This window comes from Triturus cristatus, chromosome 9, assembly GCF_964204655.1.
Source record: "Triturus cristatus chromosome 9, aTriCri1.1, whole genome shotgun sequence".
NCBI lineage: Eukaryota > Metazoa > Chordata > Amphibia > Caudata > Salamandridae > Triturus > Triturus cristatus.
In genome coordinates this window covers 1,256,965,918-1,256,990,856 of record NC_140592.1, presented here as the reverse complement: position 1 = coordinate 1,256,990,856, position 24,939 = coordinate 1,256,965,918, and the positions used below count along the sequence as shown (strand labels likewise).

At 49.0% G+C, this 24,939-nt stretch overlaps 1 protein-coding gene across 3 annotated transcripts in view; it reads left to right on the top strand.

Moving 5' to 3' along the window:
• Positions 1-24,939, top strand: part of PRKD1 (protein kinase D1) — a 937,657-nt gene that overhangs the window by 552,935 nt on the left and 359,783 nt on the right. For 2 of the 3 annotated variants that reach the window (XM_085627360.1, XM_085627362.1), the window contains exon 5: positions 22,119-22,142. The exons of the other annotated variant lie outside the window; for it this stretch is intronic. In XM_085627360.1, the coding sequence (XP_085483486.1) occupies positions 22,119-22,142 (24 nt within the window). The remainder of the gene's footprint in view (positions 1-22,118; positions 22,143-24,939) is intronic. 3 annotated transcript variants of the gene reach the window in all.

Below are 24,939 nucleotides of genomic sequence, written 5' to 3'. Positions count from 1 at the left end.
AGCCAATGGGGCTGTGGAGAGCTGGGACAAAGGGGAATCTTTTCAGCAGTCCAATGGAGCTTCAAAGGACTTGGATCCAATGGGAGCTGTGGAGAGCTGGGACACAGGGGAATCTTTTCAGCAGTCCAAGGGGATCTTCAAAGGACTTGGATCCAATGGGGCTGTGGAGAGCTGGGACACAGGGGAATCTTTTCAGCAGTCCAGGGGAGCTTCAAAGGACTTGGATCCAATGGGAGCTGTGAGAATCTTAGAAGCACTTGGCTTTGTGAAGACGTTGGCATAGCTGAGAAGGACTTTGATCTGATTGGCAGCTGTGAGTCGCTCATAAGCTCTTCGATCTGATTGGAGGAGCTCAGAAGTGATTTTGATCTGATGCGCCACTGTGAGGCGCTCAGAAGCTCTTCGATCTGAGAGCCGCTGTGACGAGTTCACAAGCACGTGGATCTGTTGTTAAAACGTAAAAAACAACATGTCAGGAAGCCTAAAATCCAAATAGCGTTTAAACAAAATAGTCGTCAGCACGGCAAAAGGTCATAGACACCTGCCCTTTCAACTGACCAGGGATCTCACTAGGAAAACGGTCAGTTGGATGATAGAGCTAAAATCACACAAAAATAAAAACTCCCTCCCTCCCTCCCTCCCTTGTCCCCTCTTCTCCTTTCACTCCCTCCCTCCCACTCCTCCCCCTCGTGCTCCCTCCTCCTCCAACTCCCCCCTCTCTCTCTCTCTCTTTATCTCCCTCTCTCTCTCTCATCCCTCTCTCTCTCCACTTCCCTCTCTCTCTTCTCTCCCTCTCCCTCTTTCTCTCTCCCTCTGCCCCTCCCTCTCCCTCTCTCTTTGTCTCTCTCTCTCTTCCCTCCCTCTCCCCCTCTCTCCCTCACTCACTCTCCCTCTCTCTTTGTCTCTCTCTCTCTCTCTCTCTCTCTCTCCCTCCCTCCCTCTCTCTCTTATGTCACTATATTCCCCCAGAGAAAGGGCTGGAAGTCCTTGAGGAGAGGATCGCATTCATACATACAATCCTAGACTCATTGTCCCTGTAAATCCTGCTTGCACTTGACAGGTTCCAAATGCAAGGCTGGCCCTTCGGGGAATGTGCAAATGTACAATCCTGAGCCTTCTAGCTTCAGGGCCTACGTGAGCTATGACACAAGCGAACATATTCAATGCCACAGGACGCGTCAAACTACTATAAACAGCATCCATATTTCATGATAAAATACTGTACATTCTTGGTTATACGCATTTTAATAACACTCTACTACACAGGAGTGTATGAACATGATACAGCCAGGGTTGAAGGTTTCACAGGCAGCCGAGAGGAGCTCAGAATCACTCTATCCGACGGACAGCTGTGACGAGCTCACAAGCACTCCCATCCGATGGACAGCTGTGACGAGTTCACAAGCACTACCATCCGATGGACAGCTGTGACGAGTTCACAAGCACTCCCATCCGATGGACAGCTGTGACGAGTTCACAAGCAGTCCCATCCGATAGACAGCTGCGACGAGTTCACAAGCAGTCCCATCCGATACACAGCTGTGAAGAGTTCACAAGCACTCCCATCCGATGGACAGCTGTGAAGAGTTCACAAGCGCTCCCGTCCGATGGACAGCTGTGACGAGTTCACAAGCACTCCCATCCGATGGGCAGCTGTGACGAGTTCACAGGCACTCCCATCTGATGGGCAGCTGTGACGAGTTCTCAAGCACTCCCATCCGATGGACAGCTGTGATGATTTCACAAGCACCCCATCTAATGGCCAGCTGTGATGAGCTCACAAGCACTCCCATCTGATTGACAGCTGTGACAAATTCAGAAGCACTTCACTCTGATGGACAGTTGTGACGAGTTCACAAGCACTCCCATCCAATGGACAGCTGTGACGAGTTCACAAGCACTCCCATCCGATGGACAGCTGTGATGAGTTCACAAGCACTCCCATCCGATGGGCAGCTGTGACGAGTTCACAGGCACTCCCATCTGATGGGCAGCTGTGACGAGTTCACAAGCACTCTCATCCGATGGGCAGCTGTGACGAGTTCACAAGCACTCCCATCCGATGGACAGCTGTGATGAGTTCACAAGCACTCCCATCTGCTGGACAGCTGTGATGAGTTCACAAGCACTCCATGTGATGACAGCTGTGAGGAGTTCACAAGCGCTCCATCTGATGGACAGCTGTGACGAGTTCACAAGCACTCCCATCCGATAGACAGATGTGACGAGTTCACAAGCACTCCATGTGATGACAGCTGTGACAAGTTCAGAAGCGCTCCACCTGATGGACAGCTGTGACGAGTTCACAAGCACTCTATGTGATGACAGCTGTGACGAGTTCACAAGCGCTCCATCTGATGGACAGCTGTGACGAGTTCATAAGCACTCCCATCCGATGGACAACTGTGACGAGTTCACAAGCACTCCATGTGATGACAGCTGTGACGAGTTCACAAGCATGCCATCTGATGGACAGCTGTGACGAGTTCCCAAGCACTCCCATCCGATGGACAGCTGTGACGAGTTCACAAGCACTCCCGTCCGATCGACATCTGTGACGAGTTCACAAGCGCTCCATTTGATGGACAGCTGTGAAGAGTTCACAAGCACTCCAAGTGATGACAGCTGTGACGAGTTCAAAAGCGCTCCATCTGGTGGACAGCTGTGATGAGTTCACAAGCACTCCCATCTGATGGACAGCTGTGATGAGTTCACAAGCACCCTCATCCAATGGATAGCTGCGACGAGCTCACAAGCACTCCCATCCGATGGATTGCTGTGATGAGCTCACAAGCACTCCCATCTGATGGACAGCTGTGACGAGTTCACAAGCACTCCCATCCGATGGACGGCTGTGACGAGTTCACAAGCACTCCCATCCGATGGACAGCTGTGACGAGTTCACAAGCACTCTATGTGATGACAGCTGTGACGAGTTCACAAGCACTCCCATCCGATGGATAGCTATCACGAGTTCACAAGCACTCCATGTGATGACAGCTGTGAAGAGTTCACAAGCGCGCCACCTGATGGTTAGCTGTGACGAGTTCACAAGCACTCCATGTGATGGCAGCTGTGACGGGTTCACAAGCATTCCCATCTGATGGACAGCTGTGACGAGTTCACAAGCGATCCATTTGATGGACAGCTGTGAAGAGTTCACAAGCACTCCATGTGATGACAGCTGTGACGAGTTCAAAAGCGCTCCATCTGATGGACAGATGTGACGAGCTCACAAGCACTCCCATCTGATGGACAGCTGCGACGAGTTCACAAGCACTCCCATCTGCTGGACAGCTGTGACGAGTTCACAAGCACTCCATGTGATGACAGCTGTGACAAGTTCACAAGCGCTCCATCTGATGGACAGCTGTGACGAGTTAACAAGCACTCTATGTGATGACAGCTGTGACGAGTTCACAAGCGCTCCATCTGTTGGACAGCTGTGATGAGTTCATAAGCACTCCCATCCGATGGACAGCTGTGACGAGTTCACAAGCGTGCCATCTGATGGACAGCTGTGATGAATTCTCAAGCACTCCCATCCGATGGACAGCTGTGACGAGTTCACAAGCACTCCCGTCCGATGGACATCTGTGACGAGTTCACAAGCGCTCCATTTGATGGACAGCTGTGAAGAGTTCACAAGCACTCCATGTGATGACAGCTGTGATGAGTTCAAAAGCGCTCCATCCGGTGGACAGCTGTGACGAGTTCACAAGCACTCTCATCCGATGGACAGCTGTGACGAGTTCACAAGCACCCTCATCCAATGGATAGCTGCGACGAGCTCACAAGCACTCCCATCCGATGGACGGCTGTGACGAGTTCACAAGCACTCCCATCCGATGGACGGCTGTGACGAGTTCACAAGCCCTCCCATCCGATGGACAGCTGTGACGAGTTCACAAGCACTCCTATCCGACGGACATCTGCGACGAGTTCACAAGCACTCCCATCCGATAGACAGCTGTGACGAGTTCACAAGCACTCTATGTGATGACAGCTGTGACGAGTCCACAAGCGTTCCATCTGATGGACAGCTGTGACGAGTTTACAAGCACTCCCATCCGATGGACAGCTATCATGAGCTCACAAGCACTCCATGTGATGACAGCTGTGAAGAGTTCACAAGCGCGTCACCTGATGGACAGCTGTGACGAGTTCACAAGCACTCCATGTGATGACAGCTGTGACAAGTTCACAAGCATTCCCATCTGATGGACAGCTGTGACAAACTTGCATGCATTCCCATCTGATGTACAGCTGTGTCGAGTTCACAAGCACTCCCGTCCGATAGACAGCTTTGACGAGTTCACAAGCGCTCCATTTGATGGACAGCTGTGACGAGTTCTCAAGCACTCCCATCCGATGGACAGCTGTGATGATTTCACAGGCACCCCATCTAATGGCCAGCTGTGATGAGCTCACAAGCACTCCCATCTGATTGACAGCTGTGACAAATTCAGAAGCACTTCACTCTGATGGACAGTTGTGACGAGTTCACAAGCACTCCCATCCAATGGACAGCTGTGACGAGTTCACAAGCACTCCCATCCGATGGACAGCTGTGATGAGTTCACAAGCACTCCCATCCGATGGGCAGCTGTGACGAGTTCACAGGCACTCCCATCTGATGGGCAGCTGTGACGAGTTCACAAGCACTCTCATCCGATGGGCAGCTGTGACGAGTTCACAAGCACTCCCATCCGATGGACAGCTGTGATGAGTTCACAAGCACTCCCATCTGCTGGACAGCTGTGATGAGTTCACAAGCACTCCATGTGATGACAGCTGTGAGGAGTTCACAAGCGCTCCATCTGATGGACAGCTGTGACGAGTTCACAAGCACTCCCATCCGATAGACAGATGTGACGAGTTCACAAGCACTCCATGTGATGACAGCTGTGACAAGTTCACAAGCGCTCCACCTGATGGACAGCTGTGACGAGTTCACAAGCACTCTATGTGATGACAGCTGTGACGAGTTCACAAGCGCTCCATCTGATGGACAGCTGTGACGAGTTCATAAGCACTCCCATCCGATGGACAACTGTGACGAGTTCAAAAGCACTCCATGTGATGACAGCTGTGACGAGTTCACAAGCATGCCATCTGATGGACAGCTGTGACGAGTTCCCAAGCACTCCCATCCGATGGACAGCTGTGACGAGTTCACAAGCACTCCCGTCCGATCGACATCTGTGACGAGTTCACAAGCGCTCCATTTGATGGACAGCTGTGAAGAGTTCACAAGCACTCCATGTGATGACAGCTGTGACGAGTTCAAAAGCGCTCCATCTGGTGGACAGCTGTGTTGAGTTCACAAGCACTCCCATCTGATGGACAGCTGTGATGAGTTCACAAGCACCCTCATCCAATGGATAGCTGCTACGAGCTCACAAGCACTCCCATCCGATGGATTGCTGTGATGAGCTCACAAGCACTCCCATCTGATGGACAGCTGTGACGAGTTCACAAGCACTCCCATCCGATGGACGGCTGTGACGAGTTCACAAGCACTCCCATCCGATGGACAGCTGTGACGAGTTCACAAGCACTCTATGTGATGACAGCTGTGACGAGTTCACAAGCACTCCCATCCGATGGATAGCTATCACGAGTTCACAAGCACTCCATGTGATGACAGCTGGGAAGAGTTCACAAGCGCGCCACCTGATGGTTAGCTGTGACGAGTTCACAAGCACTCCATGTGATGGCAGCTGTGACGGGTTCACAAGCATTCCCATCTGATGGACAGCTGTGATGAGTTCAGAAGCGATCCATTTGATGGACAGCTGTGAAGAGTTCACAAGCACTCCATGTGATGACAGCTGTGACGAGTTCAAAAGCGCTCCATCTGATGGACAGCTGTGACGAGTTCACAAGCACTCCCATCCGATGGACAGCTGTGATGATTTCACAAGCACCCCATCTAATGGACAGCTGTGACAAGTTCACAAGCACTCCCATCCGATGGACAGCTGTGACGAGCTCACAAGCACTCCCAGATGATGGCCAGCCGTGACAAGTTCAGAAGCACTTCACTCTGATGGACAGTTGTGACGAGTTCACAAGCACTCCCATCTGATAGACAGCTGTGACAAGTTTGCATGCACTCCCATCTGATGTTCAGCTGTGACGAGTTCACAAGCACTCCCATCCAATGGACAGCTGTGAAGAGTTCACAAGCACTCCCATCCGATGGGCAGCTGTGACGAGTTCACAAGCACTCCCATCGGCAGCTGTGACGAGTTCACAAGCACTCCCATCCGATGGACAGCTGTGACGAGTGCACAAGCACTCCCATCCAATGGGCAGCTGTGACGAGTTCACAAGCACTCCCATCCGATGGACAGCTGTGATGAGTTCACAAGCACTCCCATCTGCTGGCCTGCTGTGATGAGTTCACAAGCACTCCATGTGATGACAGCTGTGACGAGTTCTCAAGCGCTCCATCTGATGGACAGCTGTGACGAGTTCACAAGCACTCCCATCCGATAGACAGCTGTGACGAGTTCACAAGCACTCCATGTGATGACAGCTGTGACAATTTCACAAGCGCTCCATCTGATGGACAGCTGTGACGACTTCACAAGCACTCTATGTGATGACAGCTGTGACGAGTTCACAAGCGCTCCATCTGATGGACAGCTGTGACGAGTTCATAAGCACTCCCATCCGATGGACAGCTGTGACGAGTTCACAAGCACTCCATGTGATGACAGCTGTGATGAGTTCACAAGCGTGCCATCTGATGGACGGCTGTGACGAGTTCACAAGCACTCCCGTCCGATGGACATCTGTAACGAGTTCACAAGCGCTCCATTTGACGGACAGCTGTGAAGAGTTCACAAGCACTCCATGTGAAGACAGTTGTGACGAGTTCAAATTCGCTCCATCTGGTGGACAGCTGCGACGAGTTCACAAGCACTCCCATCTGATGGACAGCTGTGATGATTTCACAAGCACCCCATCTGATGGACAGCTGTGACAAGTTCACAAGCACTCCCATCTGATGGACAGCTGTGACGTGCTCACAATCACTCCCATCTGATGGCCAGCTGTGACGAATTCAGAAGCACTCCACTCTGACGGACAGCTGTGGTGAGTTCACAAGCACTCCCATCTGATGGACAGCTGTGACAAGTTCGCATGCACTCCCATCCAATGGACAGCTGTGACGAGTTCACAGGCCCTCCCAACCAATGGACAGCTATTACGAGCTCACAAGCACTCCCATCTGATAGACCGCTCTGACGAGCTCACAAGCACTCACATCTAATGGACAGCTGTGACGAGTTCACAAGCACTCCAATCCGATGGGCAGCTGTGACGAGTTCACAAGCACTCCCATCTGATGGGCAGCTGTGACGAGTTCTCAAGCACTCCCATCCGATGGACAGCTGTGACGAGTTCACAAGCACTCTCATCCGATGGGCAGCTGTGACGAGTTCACAAGCACTCCCAACCGATGGACAGCTGTGATGAGTTCACAAGCACTCCCATCTGCTGGACAGCTGTGATGAGTTCACGAGCACTCCATGTGATGACAGCTGTTAGGAGTTCACAAGCGCTCCATCTGATGGACAGCTGTGACGAGTTCACAAGCACTCCCATCCGATAGACAGCTGTGACGAGTTCACAAGCACTCCATGTGATGACAGCTGTGACAAGTTCACAAGCGCTCCATCTGATGGACAGCTGTGATGAGTTCACAAGCACTCTATGTGATGACAGCTGTGACGAGTTCACAAGCGCTCCATCTGATGGACAGCTGTGACGAGTTCATAAGCACTCCCATCCGATGGACAGCGGTGACGAGTTCACAAGCACTCCATGTGATGACAGCTGTGACGAGTTCACAAGAATGCCATCTGATGGACAGCTGTGACGAGTTCCCAAGCACTCCCATCCGATGGACAGCTGTGACGAGTTCACAAGCACTCCCGTTTGATCGACATCTGTGACGAGTTCACAAGCGCTCCATTTGATGGACAGCTGTGAAGTGTTCACAAGCACTCCATGTGATGACAGCTGTGACGAGTTCAAAAGCGCTCCATCTGGTGGACAGCTGTGATGAGTTCACAAGCACTCCCATCTGATGGACAGCTGTGATGAGTTCACAAGCACCCTCATCCAATGGATAGCTGCAACGAGCTCACAAGCACTCCCATCTGATGGATTGCTGTGATGAGCTCACAAGCACTCCCATCTGATGGACAGCTGTGACGAGTTCACAAGCACTCCCATCCGATGGATGGCTGTGACGAGTTCACAAGCACTCCCATCCGATGGACAGCTGTGACGAGTTCACAAGCACTCTATGTGATGACAGCTATGACGAGTTCAAAAGCGCTCCATCTGATGGACAGCTGTGACGAGTTCACAAGCACTCCTATCCGATGGACAGCTATCACGAGTTCACAAGCACTCCATGTGATGACAGCTGTGAAGAGTTCACAAGCGCGCCACCTGATGGACAGCTGTGACGAGTTCACAAGCACTTCATGTGATGGCAGCTGTGACGGGTTCACAAGCATTCCCATCTGATGGACAGCTGTGACGAGTTCACAAGTGATCCATTTGATGGATAGCTGTGAAGAGTTCACAAGCACTCCATGTGATGACAGCTGTGACGAGTTCAAAAGCGCTCCATCTGATGGACAGCTGTGACGAGTTCACAAGCACTCCCATCCGATGGACAGCTGTGATGATTTCACAATCACCCCATCTAATGGACAGCTGTGATGAGCTCACAAGCACTCCCATCTGATGGACAGCTGTGACAAGTTCACAAGCACTCCCATCCCATGGACAGCTGTGACGAGCTCACAAGCACCCCCAGATGATGGCCAGCCGTGACAAATTCAGAAGCACTTCACTCTGATGGACAGTTGTGACGAGTTCACAGGCACTCCTATCTGATGGACAGCTGTGACAAGTTTGCATGCACTCCCATCTGATGTTCAGCTGTGACGAGTTCACAAGCACTCCCATCCAATGGACAGCTGTGAAGAGTTCACAAGGACTCCCATCCGATGGGCAGCTGTGACAAGTTCACAAGCACTCCCATCTGATGGACAGCTGTGACGAGTTCACAAGCACTCCCATCCGATGGGCAGCTGTGACGAGTTCACAAGCACTTCCATCCGATGGACAGCTGTGATGAGTTCACAAGCACTCCCATCTGCTGGCCTGCTGTGATGAGTTTACAAGCACTCCATGTGATGACAGCTGTGACGAGTTCTCAAGCGCTCCATCTGATGGACAGCTGTGACGAGTTCACAAGCACTCCCATCCGATAGACAGCTGTGACGAGTTCACAAGCACTCCATGTGATGACAGCTGTGACGAGTTCACAAGCGCTCCATCTGATGGACAGCTGTGATGAGTTCATAAGCACTCCCATCCGATGGACAGCTGTGACGAGTTCACAAGCACTCCATGTGATGACAGCTGTGATGAGTTCACAAGCGTGCCATCTGATGGATGGCTGTGACGAGTTCACATGCACTCCCGTCCGATGGACATCTGTAACGAGTTCACAAGCGCTCCATTTGACGGACAGCTGTGAAGAGTTCACAAGTACTCCATGTGATGACAGTTGTGACGAGTTCAAAAGCGCTCCATCTGGTGGACAGCGGCGACGAGTTCACAAGCACTCCCATCTGATGGACAGCTGTGATGATTTCACAAGCACCCCATCTGATGGACAGCTGTGACAAGTTCACAAGCACTCCCATCTGATGGACAGCTGTGACAAGTTTGCATGCACTCCCATCCGATGGACAGCTGTGACGAGTTCACAGGCACTCCCAACCAATGGACAGGTGCGACGAGTTCACAAGCACTCCCATCTGATGGACAGCTGTGATGATTTCACAAGCACCCCATCTGATGGACAGCTGTGACAAGTTCACAAGCACTCCCATCTGATGGACAGCTGTGAGGTGCTCACAAGCACTCACATCTAATGGACAGCTGTGACGAGTTCACAAGCACTCCCATCCGATGGACAGCTGTGACGAGCTGACAAGCACTCCCATCCGATGGACAGCTGTGACGAGTTCACAAGCACTCCCATTCAATGGACAGCTGTGACGAGTTCACAAGCACTCCCATCCAATGGACAGCTGTGATGAGCTCACAAGCACTCCCATCTGATGGACAGCTGTGACGAGCCCACAAGCACTCCCATCTGATGGACAGCTGTGACGAGTTCACAAGCACCCCATCTGATGGACAGCTGTGACAAATTCACAAGCATTTGGATCTGATGGACAGTGTGACAAGTTCAGAAGCACTCCCATCCGATGGACAGCTGTGACGAGCCCACAAGCGCTCCCATCTGATGGACAGCTGTGACGAGCCCACAAGCACTCCCATCTGATGAACAGCTGTGACGAGTTCACAAGCACACCCATCTGATAGACCGCTGTGATGAGCTCACAAGCACTCACATCTAATGGACAGCTCTGACGAGTTCACAAGCACTCCCATCCGATGGACAGCTGTGACGAGTTCACAAGCACCCCATCTGATGGGCAGCTGTGATGAGTTCACAAGCACCCTCATCCAATGGATAGCTGCGACGAGCTCACAAGCACTCCCATCCGATGGACAGCTGTGACGAGCCCACAAGCACTCCCATCTGATGGGCAGCTGTGATGAGTTCACAAGCACTCCCATCTGATGGACAGCTGTGATGAGTTCACAAGCACTCCATGTGATGACAGCTGTGACGAGTTCACAAGCACCCTCATCCAATGGATAGCTGCGACAAGCTCACAAGCACTCCCATCCGATGGACAGCTGTGATGAGCTCACAAGCACTCACATCTAATGGACAGCTGTGACGAGTTCACAAGCACTCCCATCTGATGGACAGCTGTGACGAGCTGACAAGCACTCCCATCTGATGGGCAGCTGTGACGAATTCACAAGCACTGTGTCTGACGGACAGCTGTGACGAGTTCACAAGCACTCCCAACCAATGGACAGCTGCGACGAGTTCACAAGCACTCCCATCTGATGGACAGCTGTGATGATTTCACAAGCACCCCATCTGATGGACAGCTGTGACAAGTTCACAAGCACTCCCATCTGATGGACAGCTGTGAGGTGCTCACAAGCACTCACATCTAATGGACAGCTGTGACGAGTTCACAAGCACTCCCATCCGATGGACAGCTGTGACGAGCTGACAAGCACTCCCATCCGATGGACAGCTGTGACGAGTTCACAAGCACTCCCATTCAATGGACAGCTGTGACGAGTTCACAAGCACTCCCATCCAATGGACAGCTGTGATGAGCTCACAAGCACTCCCATCTGATGGACAGCTGTGACGAGCCCACAAGCACTCCCATCTGATGGACAGCTGTGACGAGTTCACAAGCACCCCATCTGATGGACAGCTGTGACAAATTCACAAGCATTTGGATCTGATGGACAGTGTGACAAGTTCAGAAGCACTCCCATCCGATGGACAGCTGTGACGAGCCCACAAGCGCTCCCATCTGATGGACAGCTGTGACGAGCCCACAAGCACTCCCATCTGATGGACTGCTGTGACGAGTTCACAAGCACACCCATCTGATAGACCGCTGTGATGAGCTCACAAGCACTCACAATCTAATGGACAGCTCTGACGAGTTCACAAGCACTCCCATCCGATGGACAGCTGTGACGAGTTCACAAGCACCCCATCTGATGGGCAGCTGTGATGAGTTCACAAGCACCCTCATCCAATAGATAGCTGCGACGAGCTCACAAGCACTCCCATCCGATGGACAGCTGTGACGAGCCCACAAGCACTCCCATCTGATGGGCAGCTGTGATGAGTTCACAAGCACTCCCATCTGATGGACAGCTGTGATGAGTTCACAAGCACTCCATGTGATGACAGCTGTGACGAGTTCACAAGCACCCTCATCCAATGGATAGCTGCGACAAGCTCACAAGCACTCCCATCCGATGGACAGCTGTGATGAGCTCACAAGCACTCACATCTAATGGACAGCTGTGACGAGTTCACAAGCACTCCCATCTGATGGACAGCTGTGACGAGCTGACAAGCACTCCCATCTGATGGGCAGCTGTGACGAATTCACAAGCACTGTGTCTGACGGACAGCTGTGACGAGTTCACAAGCACTCCCATCCGATGGACAGCTGTGATGAGCTCACAAGCACTCACATCTAATGGACAGTTGTGACGAGCTCACAAAGCACTCCCATCCGATGGACAGTTGTGACGAGCTCACAAGCACTTCCATCCGATGGACAGTTGTGACGAGCTCTCAAAGCACTCCCATCCGATGGACAGTTGTGACGTGCTCACAAGCACTCCCATCCGATGGACAGTTGTGACGAGTTCCCAAGCACTTCCATCCGATGGACAGTTGTGACGAGTTCACAAGCACTCCCATCCAACGGACATCTGCGTCGAGTTCACAAGCACTCCCATCCGACGGACAGCTGTGACGAGTTCACAAGCACCCTCATCCAATGGATAGCTGCGACGAGTTCACAAGCACTCCCATCCGATGGACAGCTGTGACGAGGTCACAAGCACTCCCATCTGATGGGCAGCTGTGACGAGCTCACAAAGCACTCACATCTAATGGACAGCTGTGACGAGTTCACAAGCACTCCCATCCGATGGACAGCTGTGACGAGCTCACAAGCACTCCCATCCGATGGACAGTTGTGACGAGCTCACAAAGCACTCCCATCCGATGGACAGCTGTGACGAGCTCACAAGCACGCCCATCCGATGGACAGCTGTGATGAGTTCACAAGCACTCCCATCCAATGGACAGCTGTGACGAGTTCACAAGCACTCCCATCCAATGGACAGCTGTGACGAGTTCACAAGCACTCCCATCCAATGGACAGCTGTGATGAGCTCACAAGCACTCCCATCCGATGGACAGCTGTAATGATTTCACAAGCACACCATCCGATGGACAGCTGTGTCGAGTTCACAAGCACACCATCTGATGGACAGCTGTGATGAGCTCACAAGCACTCCCATCTGATGGACAGCTGTGACGAGCTCACAAGCACTCCCATCCGATGGACAGCTGTGATGAGCTCACAAGCACTCCCATCTGATGGACAGCTGTGACGAGCTCACAAGCACTCCCATCCGATGGACAGCTGTGACGAGCTCACTTATTGGCAGGAACTGGAAGGCTGTTGGCGCTGTCGACAGGTGGAACCAGGACTGACCGGGACATGTCAGGTGGTTGTGAAGGACGGGCCAGCTCTCGGAGCTGGGTGGCGGCTATGAGGAGAACCACCACACTCGCATCATTGGGGTGGTTACAAGGAGCACCCCGTATGTTTCTCCCACGCTCTCTCCTAGTGTCGTGAGCCTTCCTGCTCTGCTGCACCGGACTAACATCTGCTCCACGCATGGAATTGGACTTAGATGAAATTCACCAGTTTCAGCTGCAGTGAGAAGGGTAGCTATTGTAGTCTGCGTCGTGTACCTGGGTCTGTTGTTTACGGTTCACTTCAATTCCCCCAGGAGTGTTTCACCTCCAGTTAGGGTAGGGCAAGTGGCTGGTGAATCAAAATATAGTCAACGGGTGCCAGCGAAGCCAAGAATATCACAAAAGACTCAGTGGGGGGTTCTGATGTGAAGTTCACCCAGCTTGGCCAAGGGGTCTGTCAAGGAGTCAGAGAACTAACACACCTTAAAGATAACAAGCATTGGCAAAGCCAATAGCTAACAGCTCTAAAATGCCAAGCTATTGGTTTTGCTTAAGTTTTTTCCCAAATTACGAATGGCTAGCAATATTGGAATGGGCTTTCTCTTAAAAAAAAAACACTCAAGGGTAACCGCTAATTTGCACACATGCGTCAGGAATCCTGCATCGTGAAGCTTGCGTCTGCATGCGTCCTGAGGCGGGCAGATATTTTTTATTTAGAAATTTAACATGGCAGACTGCTAAGTGATATCGGTAAATTCAAATGAAAAAAAAGTAAAATAAGTCATGCAAAGCATACAAAGCATGAGAAAACAGACAAGCAGCCCAGCAGCACATTTCAACTGCTGTGCACTAGTAAAAAAAAAAAGAAAGAATCATTTGCATTTAAAGGCTGTATTGAGAGTGGAATAACTTGCACGAAGGGGTTCAGGGAAAATCAGGAAATGAAAGAGTGAGCAATCTAACAGCACTTTGCAGCTGCTGGGCTCATTAAAAATGGAAATAAAAATATTTTTTTTAAAACACGTGAAAGAGGATGGGGTGTAGAACAGGAAGAAACGATGGTGGAGTGAGGAGAGAGCGCATGGGAAGGAGAGGAAAAAAGGAAGAGAAGAAGAAAATAAATATGTACTCTTGTGAAGTGCTTAAATCAAAATAAAAAATAAAAAGAGTCCCCTGAGGTATGCAGTGGAAGCATACCACTCATCCAATCACAAGGGCTTCTGGGCAGGATGAACACAAGAATAAGGAGGCACTGAATCAGGAGCAGACAACTGAGATAGACAAAGCCATGTGATAATTAGCAAGCGGCTGACCCAAACCCCTCCTGGAGCCTATGCAACGCATTGGAAACAGTAGGTCTGGCCAACAGATAGCTAAACCTGTCTGTAGCCAGACCTGGAAAGAGAAACCTACATGATGCAAGGAAGCAAAATGCGAGTTTTTTGTTAAGATCGAAAGGAATGTTCCCCCAACATTCATCTGGACGAATGGGTAAGTGTGGAAAGTTCTTTCTCAGCTACACGACATGACTGAGCATGGAAAATTAATAATCTCAGGATTTATCCGGGTCATCCTCCAAATCCATCACCAGTTGCTTGTACGGCTTCCCCGAGAGCATAGGCCGCCCCAACGTATCACTTCATGCATCACGACTAAGCCAATAAACAAACCAACACTCACTAAATCAAGCCTTGTGCCATGCTATTTTCGTGGTTGTCTCCCATTCTCAATTATTTCTTTGTGGTCACTATTTTTTGATACAATCACACTTCATTGGCTTCCTCAATGTAGACGAGATAATCCCACCTGGACTCTGACTGCAAAAGGGCTCGAGGTACATCGAGCAGCCGTGTCGACTCGAGGAGTCGGTTTCGCTGCCGCTGAACTTCTGGATGGGAGAGTAGACTGAACATCAGGGCTCCTGGTGGTCACACGCATCCCTCCTGGGCAAGCATACAACCCATTCTGGGAAGACTGTACTTTCTCCATCACTTTTCTATGGAATTCCATAAGAGACGTGTCAGAGTGTCAGAGGAACTGGCCGCATTGTAGGTTCTTTTATAACCACCCATACTGTCCACTGATTGTAGTTGGGTTCGAAAGCCTTTAATCGTGGTTCTCATCTTAACATTCAGGCCAGAAAAGGATAATGTCCTCAAAATGTTGCGTTTCGGTTCCTTAATTGACCTAGGTTGAATACCGGGAAACACAGGACTCACACTCTCACACAGTACAGGTGGCATCGACCGTCCTGAAGGTCGAACAGACACCACGATGGAAAAGGTTATCAGTTAGTTAGTTGGTTGACGTCTGTGAGCACATGCTCTCTTCTAAGTACAGTATTTATTAGATAGGATCTTGGCCTTCAAGATCACAATGGACTGTCCCTTTTGGGGTGGGGCCAAGACTGATTTGACTATGGTTGCCCCTTCTACACTAAAGGAGTGAGCATCGAACAATGGAATGGAATGCAGACAGAGTAAATTAGCAGCATTATGATTAGTTGTTGCAGCTCCATCAGTAAGTTTTGTTCTCCTTGTTGAGTTGTTCTAGTTGGCAGAAGGCGGTCTTGGATTGCATATTGTGTGATCTTACTGGATTTGTTTTTTGGGGTATGGCTAAGACTGATTTGCATATGGCTGGACCCTATCTGTGACGGAAGAATCAATACAAATTACTGAATGTAATGTGCCCCTGTTAATCAGCAGGGTTAATCTTATTTCAAATATTCCATCCATCACACTTTATGTATAACCTTGCTTGTAATATCAGTGCATTATGATATATTTACGATAGGGAAGAAGAGATTGTGGGTTGATTTTGTGGCTCCAATCAAAAAAGAAATGCCTACGTCACATACTCTCTCCTTCAGTGCCTCCTCCCTGGCATCCCAAACTCCAACCCCGTCCAAACCAAAGAACACCTGGAAGAGTTTTAAACCCATTTTTCAAGATGACCTTGACCTTCTAGACATTGTCAACAACCTCAAAGTGCCCCCCTATACTACAATAATCTTGACCCAGCAGCTGTCATCAAGGCAGACTTCACGCCGTTCTCTGAATACTGGATCAAAATGATCAACTCCTCCCTTACCCAAGGCACTTTTCTCGATCCCCATCAAATGTGCTCAAATCTCACCCTTGCTCAAAAAACCCAACCTAGATCACATCCTCCCTGAAAATTACGGACCAACCTCTCCTGGCCTGGATAGACCCTGAGAAATGCACCTCCCTTCAACTCGCCAAATTCATCTGTGAGTAGAACTTACTAGCAGTCCACGAATCAGGCTTCGGCGGCAGTCACAGAATTGACACAGTCTTGTTAAATATCCTGGATGACATCCACCGTGCACTAGAAAAGGAATCATCCCTGATGGTCTTGCTGGACTCAACCGCAGCCTTCAACACAATCAATCACCCCAGATTTATCAATTTAGTCGAACAGCTCTTCAGTTTCAAAGTCTCAGCCCTCAACATGGTTTACCTCCAATCAAGTTGTAAAAATCAACAACAGTGTGTCCGACCCATCACCTATCATCTGTGAAGTGCCTCAGGGATCCTTCTGTCCCTACACTCTCCAACCTTTATGTTGAACGACTGGTAGAAACTTGCAGGTACTCAACCGTCTCCGTTCACCAACATGCTGACGAGATCCAGCTCTACCAGAAAACTTCAACTCTAAACAGCATCCTCACCTTAGGAAAACTCTTACTCAAAATTCAAATATAGATGAACAACAACTTTTTCAGTCTTGATCCTAAAAAGACAGAATTAAAGTGGTTCTTTCTCAAATAATTAAAAAAAACCTTTCAAGTAACTTAGATCTTCTTCAGCCCCTTGAACTGACAGATTTCACCCCATCTCTGTCACTACTGGTCTGCTCACTGGGAATAACGTTTGACCCTTCCTTAAAAAGCATGGCTTAACACATTAACAACATTGCCAAACGTGCTAACTTTGGACTCTAATTTCTTAATTACCTAAATCCAGTTTCACAACCTGATCACTGGAGAACGTCCGCCCACGCTGTGCTACCACCTTGATTAGACTTTGACAATTAAGTCGTTGCTGGAGCCACTCATTTCACCTCAACCCCTCTAAAAGCAGTTTTACATGCCGCAGCCAGACTACACTCCTCGTCCAAGAAATGCGATCACATCTGCCAAATTCTCGTGGCACTGCACCGGCTCTCTATTGAGGCCAGAAACAAGTTCAAGCTGGGATGCTTGGACTTGGAAGCAATGAAAACAAAAGCACCATCCTGCTTGAGCAACCTCGTACAAACTTCTGGAGTTTCGAGAAACTTGAGAAGCCAAGAAAGCCTTATCTTGGAGACGCGGTTATTCAGAACCTCTCACGCTCCAAACAATTCCTTCTCTGGAACGTCCTCCTTCTGGAACTCCTTGTCCTTGGTCATCAGGATGGACCCTACTCTTCTGGCTTCCCATGACTATTAAAGGCCCACCTGTTCAAGCTATGCCTGACCCAGTCACCCCTGCCACCAGCCTCATTCCCTTACAGCCCTGCCACTATTCTCACCCTGCCTCTGCCACACATTAGCAGCTCCACCTCCTCCCCTCCTTGTCACCTTAAACTGTGTTGTTACTATGGCTTGTTTGATGCTGCTGTATTTTTTCAGTTGTGTGTAAGACCTTGTGTTGGACCCCTGTTTAATTGTAAAGTACATATATACCTTATGCAACCATGCGCTACAAAAATCTGTGAAATAAATAAGACATCCTGAGAAAGGTCATAAGTGAGAGCGGATGCCTTTAAAAAAAAAAAAAACATATTAAAATGTTTGTAAAGAAAATAGTCCTGCTGGAAAATTTCTGTATACTGTAAAACAAAAAAAAAACATCTCTGAGTCAAATAACGTATGAATTATGCTATGTTGGCTGATTGACATCGATGTACCGGAAAGACAGCAAATACTGGTTTTAAGTAACCTGATTGGCTCAAAACCCTCTCCGACGGTAATGTGTATTTCATGAAGTTGGATAGACAGACCTCTGTGGGGTTCTAGGACTGTAAGACAATAGAACAAAGTCATGGAAAACAATGTAAGTCCACTGATGTGGTCAAGAGTCGCTTGAATCATAATTATCATCGTGGCCAGTAAATGGCTGACCCATTGGAGATAACACACCATCTAATTATAACACCGGAGATGGCGTATAGAAACATTATTACACCTCGTCTCTGCAGGTTACCATTTCAGCGAGTAAAAGACTGATGCATTGGGATCACACCTGGCGTCATTGTCTTTCATTGACAGTAGTTTAGGGACCCGAGCGCATCTCATGTCTGCAGATTACCCTTCATGTCAACCAGTGGACCACGGGGGCCATTTCTCATCTTGGTGGAACATCACAGCGTTAGGCTTGGGATGCTGTTATATCACATGACCTTTTAGGACCACCTCAGCCAATGAATGGGAAAACAGTTGCGGATCATTCCTTGTCTCTCTATGAAACCTCCGACTCATCACTATTGGCTATCATCTCAAACTGAGAATGGCTGACCTAGCAGGGATCATTTATCATCTCTATTTGAAACCTCAAATGTAGTCAAAGGGGTGCTGTTATCACATGTCACCATTCATTACCATCTCGGCCAGTGAATGACTGAACCATCAAGGGTCATCCATCATCTCCATATGAACCCTCCGGTTCTTTCAAGGGGTGCTCTGACTGATTACCACTGATGACCATCTTGACCAATCAATGACTGAACCATCGAGGATTATTCATCGTCTCCATATGAAATCACACATTCAGTCAAAAGGTGCTGTTATCACATGTCACCACTGATTAAAATCTCGAACACTTAACGACTGAACCATCAAGGATCATTCATCGTCTCCATATGAAACCTTAGATTCAGTCAAGGGGTGCTGGTACAATTTATCACCATTGACGACCATCTCAGCCAATCAATGGGCGACTCATTGGGGCTCATTCATCATCTCCATTTGAAACCTCAGATTTAGTCAAAGGGGTGCTGTTATCACATGTCACCATTCTTTGCCATCTTGACCAGTGAATGAGTGAACCATCAAGGGCCATCCATCGTCTCCATATGAACCCTCCGGTTCCTTCAAGAGGTGCTCTGACTGATTACCACTAATGACCATCTTGCCCAATCAATGACTGAACCATCGAGGATCATTCATTGTCTCCATATGAAGCCTCCACTTCAGTCAAGGGGTGCTCTGACTGACCACTACTAATGACCATCTCGGCCAATGAACGGCTGACCCATTGGGGCCCATTTATTGTCTCCATATGAAACCTCTGGCTCGGTCGAGGAGGGTTCCGACTCATCACCACTGATGACCATCTTGGCCAACGAATGGTAAACCATTGAGGATCATTCATCATCTCCATCAAAACCTTAGATTCAGTCAAGGGGTGCTGGTACAATTTATTACTATTGATGACCACCTCGGCCAATGAAAGGCCAACCCATTGGGCTCCTTCATTGTCTTAATTTGAAACCTCTGCTGCAGTCAAGGGGTGCTAGTACGACTCTTCACCACTGATGACCATCTCTGTCAGTGAGCGGTCGACTCATTGGGGTTCATACATCTTGAGATAAACCACAAAGCTCGTCAGAGGATGTTGGCGCATCTCCACTCGACTCCATCTCAGCCATTAAATCACTGAACCACTGGGATCCATAGCCCATGTTCATGCAACACTACAGATGTAGTCAGGGGATGTTCATGGCATCTCCATGTGCCTCTGTGATGTCACATATACCATTAACACTGCATAGTCAGCATAATGACCCAGCACGGGCTCCATTAACACTGCATAGTAAGCATGATGACCTGGCACAGGCTCGATTAACACTGCATTGTCAGCATGATGACCCGGCGCGGGCTCCATTAACACTGCATAGTCAGCATGATGACCCAGTGCAGGCTCCATTAACACTGCATAGTCAGCATGATGACCCGGCGTAGGCTCCATTAACACTGCATAGTCAGCATGATGACCTGGTGCGGGCTCCATTAACACTGCATAGTCAGCATAATGACCCAGCGCAGGCTCCATTAACACTGCATAGTCAGCATGATGACCTGGTGCAGGCTCCATCAACACTGCATTGTCAGCATGATGACCTGGCGCGGGCTACATTAACACTGTATAGTCAGCATGATGACCCGGCGTGGGCTCCATTAACACTGCATTGTCAGCATGATGACTCGGTGTGAGCTGCATTAACATTGCATAGTCAGCATGATGAGCCGGTGTGAGCTGCATTACCACTGCATTGTTAGCATGATGACCCTTGTATGCTCCATTAACACTGCATAGTCAGCGTGATGACTCGGCATGGGCTCCATTATTACTTCTGCATAGTCATCTTGATGATCCAGCATCAGCTCCATTAACACTGCATAGTCAGCTTGACGACCCGGCTCGGCTCCATTAACACTGTACAGTCAGCATGATAATAATAATATCCACATTTGTAAAGCGCAAACAATCACCCGTAAGGGTCTCTAGGCGCTGTGGGCTGTCGGAAAGATTAAGCAAGCTATTGCCCAGAGTCACATGGTGCTGGGCTAATCTGCCGCCGTCGTCGGGGATCGAACCGTGATCCCCAGATTCCGGCGTCAGTCGCCCTGGCTGCGACGCCACACCTCGACCCGGCGCGGGCTCCATTAACACTGCATAGTCAGCATGATGACCCGGCGCGGGCTCCATTAACACTGCATTGTCAGCATGATGACCCAGCGCGGGCTCCATTAACACTGCATAGTCATCATGATGACCCAGCGCAGGCTCCATTAACTCTACATAGTCAGCATGATGATCCGGCGCGGGCTCCATTAACACTGTATAGTCAGCATGATGACCCGGCGCGGGCTCCATTAACACTGCATAGTCAGCATGATGACCCGGCGCGGGCTCCATTAACACTGCATTGTCAGCATGATGACCCGATGTGAGCTGCATTAACACTGCATTGTCAGCGTGATGACCCGGCGCGGCCTCCATTAACACTGCATAGTCAGCATAATGACCCAGCGTCGGCTCCATTACACTGCATAGTCAGCATGATGACCCAGTGCGTGCTACATTAACACTGCTTAGTCAGCATGATGACCCGGCGGGGGCTCCATTAACACTGCATAGTCAGCATGATGACCCGGTGTGAGCTGCATTAACACTGCATAGTCAGCATGATGACCCGGTGTGAGCTGCATTAACACTGCATTGTCAGCATGATGACCCGGTGCGGGCTCCATTAACACTGCATAGTCAGCATGATGACCCGGCGCGGACTCCATTAACACTGCATAGTCAGCATGAAGACCCGGCGCGGGCTCCATTAACACTGCATAGTCAGCATGATGACCCAGCGTGGGCTCCATTAACACTACATAGTCAGCATAATGACCCAGTGCGTGCTACATTAACACTGCTTAGTCAGCATGATGACCTGGCGGGGGCTCCATTAACACTGCATAGTCAGCATGATGACCTGGCGGGGGCTCCATTAACACTGCATAGTCAGCATGATGACCCAGCGGGGGCTGCATTGCCACTGCATACCCATGCCCCCCCCCAGGAGTCCTCTGGACTGCGCATAAAGTATCCTCTGCCTAACACAGTGGTGCCACAGGCGGGGCATTAGTGGATGGCAGTCACTAAGACGTCCCCCTCGACTTTGGGTGCATGTGCAAGGTAAATGAAGGAATTACCAGTTAGAAGCAACTGTGGATTGAAAGTAGGTATGCTACTGCTCCGAATATCATCCAGGGAGCACCTCCGATGATACAGACTCGCGTGTGTGATTCACAGTAACCCTGTTTTCTGTCTCTTTTTCCCTCTTGCCTCCTTACCCTACTTTGTCTGCTGACCGCCTTCCTGCCCCAGTCTCCAACCAGCCCTGGCTTTGAGGTATGTACTGCTGGGTGTTGCACGGTGTGTTTCTGTCCTCCTTGTAACCTTGCACTACATGCATGCTCCCATGCCAAGTCACGTGACAATGATGTATCCATGCGGCCACCAATGAGCACCCATGAGCCCTCAGGATGGGGGGAGCTGCTTCACGCAGGAGAGGGTTTAGCGAATGAGGCCTAGTTTGGCACGCCCCTGCCGGGACTGGAGAAGCTACCTCTGCTGCTGGCAGATCTGCCCTGCCTGTGTGCAGCAAGGAACTACTTTCCAAACCACCAGTGTAGCGTTCTATCTGTCATTAAGAATGTTGGGGTGATTCGGTCTTCTACATGCGACGGTTGTGCTAACCAGTCGTTTCTTTATGGTGGTTGTTGAGCTGCCTTCGCTGTGGATTAAATATGCATTTTCCGACCTCAACCTGTGCCGCCTCATTTCTACATGTATTTGGCGACAGCTGGGAAGAGGCGAAGGCAGCACTCAGCTGTTTGAGTGCTCATCTTCGGTGCTGCAAGGAAGAGTTGGCAGCTCGTGTTATGCTGGTGCTGCAGTGGATTTGAAGCTTGAATTTCGCTGGTGCCGCTTTGAAGTTGCCACATTGACGTGACCCTCGTGAGTCCCTTTTTAGGTCTTGCCTGGCGAAAGCAGCGCATGCCTTGCTCTAGCCAGGAGAGCACCTTTTGTAATCAATTCTACGAGGGCTCTCATGCACGCGTCTGCAATGGACAAATATGGCTGCTCTCGCCATTTGTCCATTGCAAACAGCATGCGCGTGTCCGTGGGACTGTGTGGACGGGAAACAGCCTTTACCACGAAGAATTTTCTACGCGTTACGTTTACAACGGTACACTTACCTCGTAAACGTCTTCACAACGCGTATTGCTTCAACGACGTCTTTAGCACGCAAGCAACGTCATCACGGAAAAACGTCTTCCTGGTCGGAAAAAAAAGCGTCAGTCCTTCGTTAGTGTCGGCGAAGATCTAAGACAAAGGGAAAAAAAAGAAGAAAGGGGGCTTGGGGGGGTCTCCCCCCCAAAAAACGAAAAAGCGGGGTAAAGGCAAGATCGAGGTAAGGGCTATGCGAAGAAAAAACATTCCGTTGTAACGCATGCGTGGTAAAGGCATGCGTTGCAACGGAATGCGTAGTAACGACATATATTCGTGTGGACAGTCCCACGCCATTTTGTTGCCATAGCACCAAAATGCCGCTTCGCGTGTGGTTTTTTATGTCAGTCCCCCCGGGGCACAAGCAGGCATCCACTTCTGTCTTTTTGCTCAGATCCGCCGTCCTCACAGAAGTGGATGCCTGCTTGTGCCCCGGGGGAACTGCAGGACAGCCGTTAGCATTTGCAATTCAATAGGTCTCGCATTTATGCGAGTTTGACTTATTGACATTGCAAATGACAATGCCTTTTATTTATGTTTCAAAAACAAGAATAAAAGGCATTGCCATTTGCAATGTCAATAGCTCAAACTCGCGTAGTTGCGAGACCTATTGCATTGCAAATGCTTTATGGGAATGTTATTGTTTTCTGAGGGTGATAGTGGCAGTTAGCGGTGGATTAGCCCGTGCTGTCCAGTGAGACTATGCGCGTGCACTTGATTCTGGAGCGCGTGCTGTCCAGCGTATTGGATCGTCAGTGCTGCAACAAACACTGATGTATCTGTTTTATGTTTGCTATTTATTGTAGTGCTAATATGGAACCTTCTGGCCTACCCCGATTCCAGAGCTTATTCACAGATCATACATCCATTCATCCATCATACATCCATTCATACATCATACATCCATTCATAAACCATACATCCATTTATCCATTCATCCATTCATTCATACATCCATACATCATTCATACATCCATGCATCCATTCATATATCATACATCCATTTGTCCATTCATACATCCATTCATATATCATACATCCATTCATACATCCATTTATCCATTCATACATCCATTCATACATCATACATGTATTCATACATCTATGCATACATCCATTCATACATCCATTCATACATCAATTTATACATCATACATCAATTCATACACCCATTCATCCTTTCAAACATCATACATCCATTCACACATCGTACATCCATTCCTCCATTCATACATCATACATCCATTCAAATTTCATACAGCCATTCATATATCATAAAGCCATTCATACATCATACATCCATTTATACATTCATATATCATACAGCCATTAATACATCCATTCATATATTCATATATCATACAGCCATTCATACATCATACACCCATTCATACATTCATATATCATACACCCATTCATGCATCATACACCTACTCATATATAATAAATCCATTCATACATTCATATATCATACATGCATTCATACATCATGCATCGATTCATATATCATACACCCTGTCATACACCATACACCCATCCATACATTCATATATCATACATCCATTCATATATTATACATCCATTCTTACATCATACGTCCATTCATATAGCATCCATCCATTTATACATCATAAATCCATTCATACATCATACATCCATTCATACATCTAACATCCATTCATTCATCCATTCATATATCATACATCCATTCATACACCCATTCATACATCATACATTCATTCATGCATCATACATCCATTCATATATCATACATGCATTTATACATCATACATCCATTCATACATCATATATCGATTCATATATCATACATCCACTCATACATCTACCGTTTCCGACAGCCTCAAGGCTCTCTTTAGTGTCAATTTCTTAGCAAAGTGTTACCCTTACAGGAGGG